At 28.6% G+C, this 13,704-nt stretch overlaps 1 protein-coding gene across 1 annotated transcript in view; it reads right to left on the bottom strand.

Annotated features, from left to right (window-relative positions):
• Positions 1-224: 224 nt before the first annotated feature.
• The window catches only part of fer1l6 (fer-1 like family member 6), a 39,599-nt gene continuing 26,119 nt past the window's right edge, over positions 225-13,704 (bottom strand). The window contains 7 exon segments of the mRNA XM_032515412.1: positions 225-934; positions 1,251-1,351; positions 1,469-1,626; positions 1,724-1,844; positions 13,084-13,204; positions 13,376-13,474; positions 13,585-13,673. Of these exon segments, the coding sequence (XP_032371303.1) occupies positions 754-934; positions 1,251-1,351; positions 1,469-1,626; positions 1,724-1,844; positions 13,084-13,204; positions 13,376-13,474; positions 13,585-13,673 (870 nt within the window). The 3' untranslated portion in view covers positions 225-753.

The following is a 13,704-nucleotide window of genomic DNA, read 5'->3' as shown; positions in this document are numbered from 1 at the left end:
TTTGGCTAATTCTGGTGCATTTACAGCAATGTTAATTAATGTACAGTTTCCCTGTCTAATAAATTAAATTAATTATTTAATAGGTGTATATGTAGATACCTTTAAACGTAAGTTATCTTTATCTCTCCAGTACATGTTCACGGTTAATGTATTTTAAAGTGAAATGTTTGTCTGATTAAAATATCCTGCCATTTATCATTATTTAATGTATAATTGTTTTTTGCACTTTGTTGTGGAGTTGAATTGTGTAAAAGAGGAGGACACAAATAAATTACCTGACAATGATTACTTTGAGTTACAGAGTTATTTGCCAGAAACATGTCAAGGCTGCTTACAAGAAAATACATTCATTTTGTAGTTTGGCCAGAATAAACTGAAGATTGACAATCACCAGATAAAAATGAGAAGCCTGATTACCTGTTCATTTATTATAATAAAGGCAGCTACAATAAGCACTGTGTTGTACTTTTAATTTTAACTAAGATGGACTCTTCCTTATTGCATAATAAGCTAAAAGTACAGGTTCAGATGTTTTTTTAAGTCTATCTTCAGGTCCCCCCCACTCTCTTTCCTCAAAAATAAAGGTCGAAAATGCCCCAAAAAACAATCCTAATAAGAAATAATTCTTATAACTATGTAATGTACAGAGCTGGGGAGTGTTGTTGTCAAGCACGGAAGGGGAGTAGCATCTTCTAAAAGTATTTTGGGATGTTTAGAACTACAGTGTGAACATAGTCGGTCTGTTTGTGTGTGTTATCCATTAATTATCTTCTGAGAAATGGCCCCTGGCAGCGAGTAGAACAGCAGAGCGAGGAACAGTGCTGTGATGAGCAGCACCAGGGCGATGATGATGTACTTCTTGTAGCTTCGCCACACCAAGTGGAAGAAACACTTGAACGGATTGACAAACCATGAGAAGGAGGTGTCTGGACGACTGGGGAAGAGAGGAGGAGAAGCAAGAATTAAGTAGTTTTATTCAGTACTACATTATGCAGCAATGGTACAAACCTCAGACAAAGGTTTTTTCCCCTTCTTCCTGCTAACAGGCTAAACAAGATTAAAACCAGATTGATTCTGTGGTGCTTTATTTTATATTTTAAAAAAAGCCATCCAAAGTCCTACAAAGCATCGCATTCCAGCAGCTACAAAACCAACTAAGGTCCGCAAACTACCGTTGCTGTGCAGGTGCTCTAAGTGATGTTGGGTGGCGTTACTTCCTGTTGACGTTCAAAGTATTTTCAAAAACTTACTTTGGTTTTGGCAGCGGCTCCGGCTCCTTGCGGGCTTTGCCGACAGGATTTTTCTCACCCTCTTCAGCTGTCACGAGATGGAACTCCGCCTCCACTTTCCCCTGATGGATTAGCACACACCCGAGCACACCCGTCAATCAAACTTCCCAGACCTGTCAGTTAAAGTCTCAACAAATGTTTGTCAGTCTGTATGACTTGGTTGTTTGTTTTTTACGTACCGTCAGCTCTCCAGACTTGCAGAAGGGCCACCAGCCTCTTGCTCTCTTCTGCTGAAAGATGGAGATTTTCTCCGTCCCGTCCGTCAACATCTCCATCTTACATGACTTTGCCGTCTTTGCCCCTCGAGGGAAACCATGGAGGTCTAACTCCACGGTGCCTACATGCACAAACAAATACATACACTTTATCAGTCAAATATACAAATAGATAAACACAGATACACATTAAGCAGTCACATCCACACACACACACACCTAGAAAGTCGTCAGAGGAGAGCGTCTCAAAGTCCCAGACCTGCAGACTAAGGATGGCAGGAAGCTTCTGCTCTGTTTTATCTAGGGAGAAAATGTGCTGTCTCTTCCTCACCACTAATACCTGTAAGAGAAAGAGATGTGTAGTGTAATAGTGTTTTGCAGGTTCCTAATATATTCCTAAATACCATTAGAAAGTCGTAGTATACTATGTGTTGTTAATGTTGCATTTCACTTTCCATTCTGTGAGAACTCTGAAGAAAACCTACCTTGTGTTTTACTTTTGTCATTGATCGTAACACTGTTGTCTGTGAGAACAAACCATGAGATAATCCTCTCCATCATGAGACTTTTTCTTGTCATATTCTCGTCATCTAAGTGAATGTAACGATTGTTAAAAAATATAAATATCCTTGCTTGTCTCATTAAACCTTTGGAACATTGTGAATTGTGTAAAATTGAATAAAAAAGTTACAGAATAGTATGTCATAAAAATTACGTGAAAAAGTCATAGTATATACTATGTCAGAAAAATATAACATAGTATTTTAGGAAAAGTCATAGTATAGTATGCCGAAAAAAATGATAAAAAAGTCACAGAATAGTATATTGAAATAAGCCAAAGTAAAGCATTACGAATAAAGTCAGCATAGTATGTCAAAAAAATGTCCTTATAGTAAAGTCATGGTATAGTGAAAAAGTCAGAAGAAAATCACAGTAAGTGTCGAAAAGACTAATGAAAAAGTCATAGTTATATAGAAAGTGATAAAATGTATGCCAAAAAGTCATAGTATAGTATGTCGAAAAAAGTCATAGAATAGCATGTCAAAAAAGTTATAAAAAGTCATAGTACAGCATGTTGAAAAAAGTCATAATATAGCATGTCAAAAAAAGTTATAAAAAGTCATAGTATAGTATGTATGGTGACAAATAGTTATAAAAGTCATAGTTATAAGCAGTTAAAAAAGTCATAGTATAGCATGTCAAAAAAGTTTAATAAAAAGTCAGTCAGCATGTCAAAAAAAGTCATAGTAAAGTATGTTGAAAAAAGTCATAGTATAGTATGTCAAAAAAATTCATAGTATAGCATTTCAAAAAGTTATAAAAAGTCATAGTATAGTATGTTGAAAAAAGTCATAATATAGCATGTCAAAAAAAGTTATAGCATTTCGAAAAAAGTTATAAAAAGTCATAGTATAGTATGTTGAAAAAAGTTATAAAAAGTCATAGTACAGCATGTCAAAAAAGTCATAGTACAGCATGTCAAAAAAAGTTATAAAAAGTCATAGTATAGCATGTCAAAAAAAGTCATAGTACAGCATGTCAAAAAAAGTTATAAAAAGTCATAGTATAGCATGTCAAAAAAGTTATAAAAAGTCATAGTATAGCATGTCAAAAAAGTTATAAAAATTCAAAGTATAGTATGTTGAAAAAAGTTATAAAAAGTCATAGTACAGCATGTCACAAAAGTTATAAAAAGTCATAGTACAGTATGTCAAAAAAGTCATAGTATAGCATGTCACAAAAGTTATAAAAAGTCATAGTATAGCATTTCAAAAAAAGTTATAAAAAGTCATAGTATAGTATGTTGAAAAAAGTTATAAAAAGTCATAGTATAGCATGTCAAAAAAGTCATAATATAGCATGTCAAAAAAGTCATAATATAGCATGTCAAAAAAAGTCATAGTATAGCATGTCAAAAAAAGTTATAAAAAGTCATAGTATAGCATGTCACAAAAGTTATAAAAAGTCATAGTACAGCATGTCAAAAAAGTTATAAAAAGTCATAGTATAGCATGTCAAAAAAGTTATAAAAAGTCATAGTACAGCATGTCAAAAAAGTAATAATATAGCATGTCAAAAAAGTCATAATATAGCATGTCACAAAAGTTATAAAAAGTCATAGCATGTCAAAAAAAGTCATAGTATAGCATGTCACAAAAGTTATAAAAAGTCATAGCATGTCAAAAAAAGTCATAGTATAGCATGTCAAAAAAAGTTATAAAAAGTCATAGTATAGTATGTCAAAAAAAGTCATAGTACATTATGTCAAAAAAGTTATAAAAAGTCATAGTACAGCATGTCAAAAAAGTTATAAAAAGTTATAGTTTAGCATTTCAAAAAAAGTTATAAAAAGTCATAGTATAGTATGTCAAAAAAAGTCATAGTACATTATGTCAAAAAAGTTACAAAAAGTCATAGTACAGCATGTTGAAAAAAGTCATAGTATAGCATGTCAAAAAAGTTATAGCATTCAAAAAAGTTATAAAAGTCATAGTAAGTATATGTTGAAAAAAGTTATAAAAGTCATAGTATAGCATGTCAAAAAAGTCATAGTATAGCATGTTGAAAAAAGTCATAATATAGTATTGTCAAAAAAAGTTATAAAAAGTCATAGTATAGTATGTCAAAAAAATTCATAGTATAGCATTTCAAAAAGTTATAAAAAGTCATAGTATAGTATGTTGAAAAAAGTCATAATATAGCATGTCAAAAAAGTCATAATATAGCATGTCACAAAAGTTATAAAAAGTCATAGCATGTCAAAAAAAGTCATAGTATAGCATGTCAAAAAAAGTTATAAAAAGTCATAGCATGTCAAAAAAAGTCATAGTATAGCATGTCAAAAAAAGTTATAAAAAGTCATAGCATGTCAAAAAAAGTCATAATATAGCATGTCAAAAAAGTCATAATATAGCATGTCACAAAAGTTATAAAAAGTCATAGCATGTCAAAAAAAGTCATAGTATAGCATGTCAAAAAAAGTTATAAAAAGTCATAGCATGTCAAAAAAAGTCATAGTATAGCATGTCAAAAAAGTTATAAAAAGTCATGTCAAAAAAAGTCATGTCAAAAAAAGTCATAGTACATTATGTCAAAAAGTTATAAAAAGTCTAGTACATTATGTCAAAAAAGTTATAAAAAGTCATAGTACAGCATGTCAAAAAAGTTATAAAAGTCATAGTACAGCATGTCAAAAAAGTTATAAAAAGTCATTAGTACAGCATGTCAAAAAAGTTATAAAAGATATAGTACAGCATGTCAAAAAAGTTATAAAAAGCCAAGTAACGCTGTCAAAAAGTTATAAAAAGTTATAGTACAGCATTGTCAAAAAGTTATAAAAAGTTTAGTTTGCATTTCAAAAAAGTTATAAAAGTCATAGTATAGCATGTCAAAAAAGTTATAAAAAGTCATAGACAGCATGTCAAAAAAGTTATAAAAAGTTATGTTTAGCATTTCAAAAAAGTTATAAAAGTCTAGTACAGTATGTCAAAAAAGTTTATAAAAAGTCATAGTATAGTATGTTGAAAAAAGTTACAAAAAGTCATAGTACAGCATGCAAAAAGTTATAAAAGTCATAGTATAGCATGTCAAAAAAGTCATAGTAACAGCATGTCAAAAAAGTATAAAAAGTCATAGTATAGTATGTTGAAAAAAGTTTACAAAAGTCATAGTACAGCATGTCAAAAGTTATAAAAAGTCATAGTATAGCATGTCAAAAAAAGTCATAGTACAGCAGTCAAAAAAGTTATAAAAAGTCATAGTATAGTATGTTGAAAAAAGTTACAAAAAAGTCATAGTATAGCATGTCACAAAAAGTTATAAAAAGTCATAGTACAGCATGTCAAAAAAGTTACAAAAAGTCATAGTATAGCATGTCACAAAAAGTTATAAAAATCATAGTATAGCATGTTGAAAAAGTTATAAAAGTCATAGTATAGCATGTCAAAAAAAGTCATAGTCAGCCTGTCAAAAAAGTTATAAAAAGTCATAGTATAGCATGTCAAAAAAAGTCATAGTATAGCATGTCACAAAAGTTATAAAAAGTAGTAGTATGCATGTTGAAAAAAGTTATAAAAAGTCATAGTATAGCATTTCAAAAAGTTATAAAAAGTCATAGTATAGCATGTCAAAAAAGTTTAAAAGTCATAGTATAGCATGTCAAAAAGTTATAAAAAGTCATAGTACAGCATGTCAAAAAAGTTATAAAAAGTCATAGTACAGCATGTCAAAAAAGTTTATAAAAGTCATAGTACAGCATGTCAAAAAAGTTATAAAAGTTATAGTACAGCATGTCAAAAAGTTAAAAAGTCTAGTACAGCATGTCAAAAAAGTTATAAAAAGTTATAGTTTAGCATTTCAAAAAAAGTTATAAAAAGTCATAGTACAGCATGTCAAAAAAGTTATAAAAAGTCATAGTACAGCATGTCAAAAAAGTTATTAAAAAGTCAAGTACAGCATGTCAAAAAAGTTATAGTACAGCATGTCAAAAAGTTATAAAAAGTCATTAGACGCATGTAAAAAAGTTATAAAAAGTTATAGTACAGCATGTCAAAAAGTTAAAAAAGTTATAGTTTAGCTTTCAAAAAAAGTTATAAAAAGTCATAGTATAGCATGTCAAAAAAGTTATAAAAAGTCATGTACGCATGTCAAAAAAGTTAAAAAAGTCATAGTACAGCATGTCAAAAAGTTTAAAAAAGTTATAGTACAGCATGTCAAAAAGTTATAAAAGTATAGTTAGCCATTTAAAAAAGTTATAAAAGTCATTAGTATAGCATGTCAAAAAAGTTATAAAAAGTCATAGTACAGCATGTCAAAAAGTTATAAAAGTTATAGTTTAGATTTCAAAAAAGTTATAAAAAGTCATAGTACAGTATGTCAAAAAAGTTATAAAAAGTCATAGTATAGTATGTTGAAAAAAGTTACAAAGTCATAGTACAGCATGCAAAAAAGTTATAAAAAGTCATAGTATAGCATGTCAAAAAAAGTCATAGCAGCATGTCAAAAAAGTTATAAAAGTATAGTATGTATGTTGAAAAAAGTTACAAAAAGTATAGTACAAGCATGTCAAAAAAGTTATAAAAGTCATAGTATGCAGTCAAAAAAAAGTCATGAAGAGCATGTCAAAAAAAGTTATAAAAAGTCATAGTTAGTATGTTGAAAAAAAGTTACAAAAAAGTTATAAAAAAGTCCATAGTACAGCATGTCAAAAAAAGTTACAAAAAGTCATAGTATAGCATGTCACAAAAAGTTATAAAAGTCATAGTATAGCTGTTGAAAAAAGTTATAAAAAGTCTAGTATAGCATGTCAAAAAAAGTCATGTACAGCATGTCAAAAAAAGTTATAAAAAGTCATAGGATAGCATGTCAAAAAAAAGTTATAAAAAGTCATAGTACAGCATGTCAAAAAAGTTATAAAAGTCAGTAAGCAGTCAAAAAGTTATAAAAAGTCATAGTAAGCATGTCAACAAGTATAGTATAGCATGTCAAAAAAGTCATAGTACAGCATTTCAAAAAAAGTTATAAAAAGTCATAGTATAGCATTTCGAAAAAAGTTATAAAAAGTCATAGTATAGTATGTTGAAAAAAGTATAAAGTCATAGTCTACATGTCAAAAAAGTTATAAAAAGTCATAGTATAGCAAGTCAAAAAGGTATAAAAAGTCATAGTATAGCATGTCAAAAAAGTTATAAAAAGTCATAGTACAGCATGTCAAAAAAGTTATAAAAAAGTCTGTACAGCATGTCAAAAAGTTATAAAAGTCATTGAACAGCATGTCAAAAAGTTTATAAAAGTTATAGTTGCATTTCAAAAAAGTTATAAAAAAAAAGTCATAGTACAGCATGTCAAAAAAGTTATAAAAAGTTATAGTACAGCATGTCAAAAGTTATAAAAAGTCATAGTACAGATGTAAAAAAAAGTTATAAAAGTTATAGTTGCATTTCAAAAAAAAGTTATAAAAAGTCATAGTACAGCATGTCAAAAAAGTTATAAAAAGTTATAGTACAGCATGTCAAAAAAGTTATAAAAAGTCATAGTTACAGCATGTCAAAAAAGTTTATAAAAAGTTTAGTACAGCATGTCAAAAAGTTAAAAAGTTATAGTTTAGCATTTCAAAAAAAAGTTATTAAAAAATCATAGTATAGCATGTCAAAAAAGTTATAAAAAGTCATTAGTACAGCATGTAGACAAAACAGTTATAAAAAGTTATTATTTAGCATTCAAAAAGTTATTAAAAGTATAGTACAGTATGTCAAAAAAGTTATAAAAGTCATAGAATATAAAAGTATAAAATGTATAGTTGCAAAAAAGTTATAAAAAGTCATAGTATAGCATGTCAAAAAAGTTATAAAAGTCATAGTATAGCATGTCAAAAAAGTTTATAAAAAGTCATAGTATAGCATTGTCAAAAAAAGTTATAAAAAAGTCATAGTATAGCATGTCAAAAAGCATAAAAAATAGCATGTCAAAAAGCAAATGCATAAAAAAAAAGTCATAGTATAGTGTCAAAAAAGTTATAAAAAGTCATAGTATAGCATGTCACAAAAAGTTATAAAAGTCATAGTATAGATGTTCAAAAAAGTTATAAAAAAGTCATAGTACAGTATGTCAAAAAAGTCATAATATAGCATGTCAAAAAAGTCATAATATGCATGTCAAAAAGTTATAAAAAGTCATAGCATGTCAAAAAAAAAAGTCATAGTATAGCATGTCAAAAAAAGTTATAAAAAAGTCATAGCATGTCAAAAAAAAGTCAAGATTAGCATGTCAAAAAAAAAGTAGTTATAAAAAGTAATGTCATAGTATGTCAAAAAAAGTCAAGTACATTATGTCAAAAAAGTAGTTTAAAAAGTCATAGTACAGCATGTCAAAAAGTTATAAAGTTATAGTTAGCATTTCAAAAAAGTTAAAAAAGTCATAGTATAGTATGTCAAAAAAAAAAAAGTCATAGACATTATGTCAAAAAAGTTAAAAAAGTCATAGTACAGCATGTCAAAAAAAGTTATAAAAAGTTATAGTACAGTATGTCAAAAAAGTTATAAAAGTCATAGTACAGCATGTCAAAAAAGTTATAAAAATTATAGTTTAGCATTTCAAAAAAAGTTATAAAAAGTCATAGTACGTATGTCAAAAAAGTTATAAAAAAAGTCTAGTACCGCATGTCAAAAAAGTTTTATAAAAAGTCATAGTACATTATGTCAAAAAAGTTATAAAAAGTCATAGTATATAGCATGTCAAAAAAAGTTTAAAAAGTCATAGTACATTATGTCAAAAAAGTTATAAAAAGTCATAGTACATTATGTCAAAAAAGTAAAAAAAAAGTCATAGTACTTATGTCAAAAAAGTTATAAAAAGTCATATAGTACAGCATGTCAAAAAGTTATAAAAGTCATAGTACAGCATGTCAAAAAAGTTATAAAAAGTTATAGTACAGCATGTCAAAAAAGTTTATAAAAGTTTAGTTACAGCATGTCAAAAAAGTTTTAAAAAGTTATAGTATAGCTGTCACAAAAAGTTATAAAAAGTCATAGTTAGTATGTCAAAAAAGTCATAGTACTAATGTCAAAAGTTATAAAAAGTCATAGTACAGCATGTCAAAAAAGTTATAAAAAGTTATAGTTTGCATTTCAAAAAAGTTATAAAAAAGTCATAGTACAGCATGTCAAAAAAGTTAAAAAAGTTATAGTACAGCATGTCAAAAAAAAAAAAGTTTATAAAAAGTCATAGTATAGTATGTCAAAAAAAAGTCATATGTACATTATGTCAAAAAAGTTATAAAAAGTCATAGTACAGCATGTCAAAAAAGTTATAAAAAAGTTTAGTTAGCATTTCAAAAAAGTTATAAAAAGTCATAGTACAGCATGTCAAAAAAAAGTCATGTATAGCATGTCAAAAAAAAGTCATAGTACAGCATTTCAAAAAAAAGTTATAAAAGTCATAGTATAGCATTTCAAAAAGTTATAAAAAGTCATAGTTAGTATGTTGAAAAAAGTCATAATATAGCATGTCAAAAAAAGTTATAGCATTTCGAAAAAAGTTTAAAAGTCATAGATAGATGTAAAAAAGTTTAAAAGTCATAGTATAGCATGTCAAAAAAGTTATAAAAAGTCATAGTATAGCATGTCAAAAAAGTTATAAAAAGTCATAGTACAGCATGTCAAAAAAGTTATAAAAAGTCATAGTACAGCATGTCAAAAAAGTTATAAAAAGTCATAGTACAGCATGTCAAAAAAGTTATAAAAAGTCATAGTACAGCATGTCAAAAAAGTTATAAAAAGTTATAGTACAGCATGTCAAAAAAGTTATAAAAAGTCATAGTACAGCATGTCAAAAAAGTTATAAAAAGTTATAGTACAGCATGTCAAAAAGTTATAAAAAGTTATAGTTTAGCATTTCAAAAAAAGTTATAAAAAGTCATAGTATAGCATGTCAAAAAAGTTATAAAAAGTCATAGTACAGCATGTCAAAAAAGTTATAAAAAGTTATAGTTTAGCATTTCAAAAAAAGTTATAAAAAGTCATAGTACAGTATGTCAAAAAAGTTATAAAAAGTCATAGTATAGTATGTTGAAAAAAGTTACAAAAAGTCATAGTACAGCATGTCAAAAAAGTTATAAAAAGTCATAGTATAGCATGTCAAAAAAAGTCATAGTAGCATGTCAAAAAAGTTATAAAAAGTCATAGTATGTATGTTGAAAAAAAAGTTACAAAAGTCATAGTACAGCATGTCAAAAAAAGTTATAAAAAGTCATAGTATAGCATGTCAAAAAAAGTCATAGTACAGCATGTCAAAAAAGTTATAAAAAGTCATAGTATAGCATGTTGAAAAAAAGTATAAAAAGTCATAGTATAGCATGTCAAAAAAAAGTCATAGTACAGCATGTCAAAAAAGTTATAAAAAGTCATAGTATAGCATGTCAAAAAAAGTCATAGTATAGCATGTCACAAAAAGTTTATAAAAAGTCATAGTATAGCATGTTGAAAAAAGTATAAAAAGTCATAGTATAGCATTTCAAAAAGTTATAAAAAGTCATAGATAGCATGTCAAAAAGTTATAAAAGTCATAGTAGCATGTCAAAAAAGTTATAAAAAAGTCATAGTATAGCATGTTCAAAAAAGTTATAAAAAGTCTATAGTACAGTATGTCAAAAAAGTTTATAAAAAGTCATAGTATAGCATGTCAAAAAAGTTATAAAAAGTTATAGTACAGCATGTCAAAAAAGTTATAAAAAGTCATAGTACAGCATGTCAAAAGTTATAAAAGTATAGTTTAGCATTTCAAAAAAAGTTATAAAAAGTCATTAGCAGATGTCAAAAAAAGTTATAAAAAGTTAGTACAGCATGTCAAAAAGTTATAAAAAGTCATGTATAGATGTCACAAAAGTTATAAAAAGTCATAGTATGCATGTCAAAAAAAGTTATAAAAAAGTCATAGTTATAGCATGTCAAAAAAAAGTTATAAAAAGTCATAGTCAGCATGTCAAAAAAGTTTATAAAAAGTCATAGTTATAGTATGTCAAAAAAGTTATAAAAAGTCATAGTATAGTATGGTGAAAAAAGTTATAAAAAAGTCATAGTAAGCATGTCAAAAAAGGTTATAAAAAGTCATAGTACAGCATGTCAAAAAAGTTATAAAAAGTCATAGTACAGCATGTCAAAAAAGTTATAAAAAAGTCATAGTACAGCATGTCAAAAAAGTTATAGTACAGCATGTCAAAAAAGTTAAAAAAGTCATAGTTACAGCATGTCAAAAAAGTTATAAAAAGTTATAGTACACAGTGTCAAAAAGTTAAAAAGTTATAGTTAGCATTTCAAAAAAAGTTTAAAAAGTCATAGTATAGCTGTCAAAAAAGTTATAAAAAGTATAGTACAGCATGTCAAAAAAGTTATAAAAAGTAAGTACAGCATGTCAAAAAGTCATAGTACAGCATGTCAAAAAAGTTATAAAAAGTTATAGTACAGCATGTCAAAAAGTTTTATAAAAAGTTATATTAGTAGCATTTCAAAAAAAGGTATAAAAAAGTATAGTACAGTATGTCAAAAAAAGTTATAAAAAAGTCATAGTATAGTATGTTGAAAAAAGTTACAAAAAGTCATAGTACAGCATGTCAAAAAAGTTATAAAAAGTCATAGTATAGCATGTCAAAAAAAGTCATAGTACAGCATGTCAAAAAAGTTATAAAAAGTCATAGTTAGTATGTTGAAAAAAGTTACAAAAAGTCATAGTACAGCATGTCAAAAAAGTTTAAAAAGTCATAGTATAGCATGTCAAAAAAAGTCATAGTACAGCATGTCAAAAAAAAAGTTTTAAAACAGTCATAGTATAGTATGTGAAAAAGTTACAAAAGTTATAAAAAGTCATAGTACGCATGTCAAAAAAAAGTTACAAAAGTATAGTATAGCATGTCAAAAAAAAAAGTTATAAAAGTCATTAGTATAGCATGTTGAAAAAAGTATAAAAAGTCATAGTATAGCATGTCTAAAAAAGTTCATTAGTACGCATGTCAAAAAAAGTTATAAAAAGTCATAGTATAGCATGTCAAAAAAAGTATAGTATAGCATGTCACAAAAAAGTTTATAAAAAGTCATAGTATAGCATGTTGAAAAAAGTTATAAAAAAGTTCTAGTATAGCATTCAAAAAAGTTATAAAAAGTCATAGTTATAGGCATTTGTCCAAAAGTTTTATAAAAAGTCATAGTATAGCATTTCAAAAAAGTTATAAAAAGTCATAGTATAGCATTTCAAAAAAAGTCATAGTATAGCATGTCAAAAAAGTTATGAGAAATCATTATATAATATGTCTAAAAAAGTCATAGTATAGCATTTCAATAAAAGTGATACAAATTCATAGCATAGTATGTCAAAAAAAGTCCCAGTTTGTGTCATCAGATAAACCCTACTGACTTCAGTGATCACTTGATATTCCCTCTAGCGCCACCATGAGGTCGACATTTCAGATGATTTGAGGATCCCAGGATGATTATCTTTGTATCCATCTACAATGAAGACTGTGTTTTTCATCCACACCTGGGTATCTTTTATTAAGTATGCCATAATAATGCTGTTTTGGGCTTGAGAAATCTGTTCAGGAGTGAAAATGTTTGGTGACCACGGTGACAGTAGATCATCATCATCTCTGAAGATGGTAAAAGAAACTTTCCCCATTTCTTTACCTCTAAGCACAATGTATCCATTGATGGTACTGGCTTAACACCTTGGAGCTAAAATATGTGTTATTGCTATTGAAACAATTCAAAATACAATGCACTATAGTGCACTTTATTTTATAAATTTGAAAAACGGAAAAAGTGGCTGGTAAAATTGGGCATCTACCAGCCACTGTGGCTGGTGGGAAAAAAGTTAATTTCCCACCCTTCCCCCGCAAATAAGCTTTTTCATATTGACAGACGTCCTGTTTGTAACTCATGGCACCATTTAAACAGGATAAAAAAAAATTATTTGTCTTTTGCCGTCAACTACCGCGCTTAATTTTTCCTAAATAAGTTCCCGTGGTGGTAGACCAGAAGGGGAGGGATGTTGACGAGGTGTGACCCTGCGTCTGACCGTCCGTCCGTCAGTACCTTCTCAGCAGGCAGGTAGCTGAAGGGGAACACAAAGCGCCAGTTGAAGTTTCCTTCCCCAGTCAGAGAGTTGTAGTGGACGTCTGTCTCCTGTCGGTCGTCCTCTAAACCTTTCAACCAGCTACAGAGAAACATCGACAGTAGCAGTTCTTACATCTTTTCTATAGACATTAAAAGGAAAGGAACAACGTAATTTGGACCAAGAAAAGATATATCGTTCAGATTTAGCAAAACGAGTCCGTCACACGCTGTCTCTGCATTTGAAGAGCAAGGAAACAAAGCTCGTAGTTACGCCTTGATGTAGATGTCACTGGACTGTTGACCGGTCAGGAAGTTGCTGTCCTCCAGAATCACATCCTCTGTGTTCCAGATGATGACGCGCAGCTCGTACCTGAAGAGACATACAGAAACACACACACATCGGGGGTGTTGGTTTGCCTTTCCAAAAACAAGTATTGTTTCATCACGACTTAAAGATTTAGGTGCCGAGAAAGATCTCACCCTTTGGGTGTTCGAGGTGAAATGTCCACTGAAGGTCCGGGATGAGGTAAGTCCATGGGAAACATGTCTACCCACATCTGGACCTGACCCTACACACACACACACACACACACACACACA

The sequence above is a fragment of the Etheostoma spectabile genome, chromosome 5 (assembly GCF_008692095.1).
Source record: "Etheostoma spectabile isolate EspeVRDwgs_2016 chromosome 5, UIUC_Espe_1.0, whole genome shotgun sequence".
In the NCBI taxonomy this organism is placed as follows: Eukaryota; Metazoa; Chordata; class Actinopteri; order Perciformes; family Percidae; genus Etheostoma; species Etheostoma spectabile.
The sequence above is the reverse complement of the archived record's forward strand: the minus strand, read 5'-3'. Positions and strand labels throughout refer to the sequence as shown.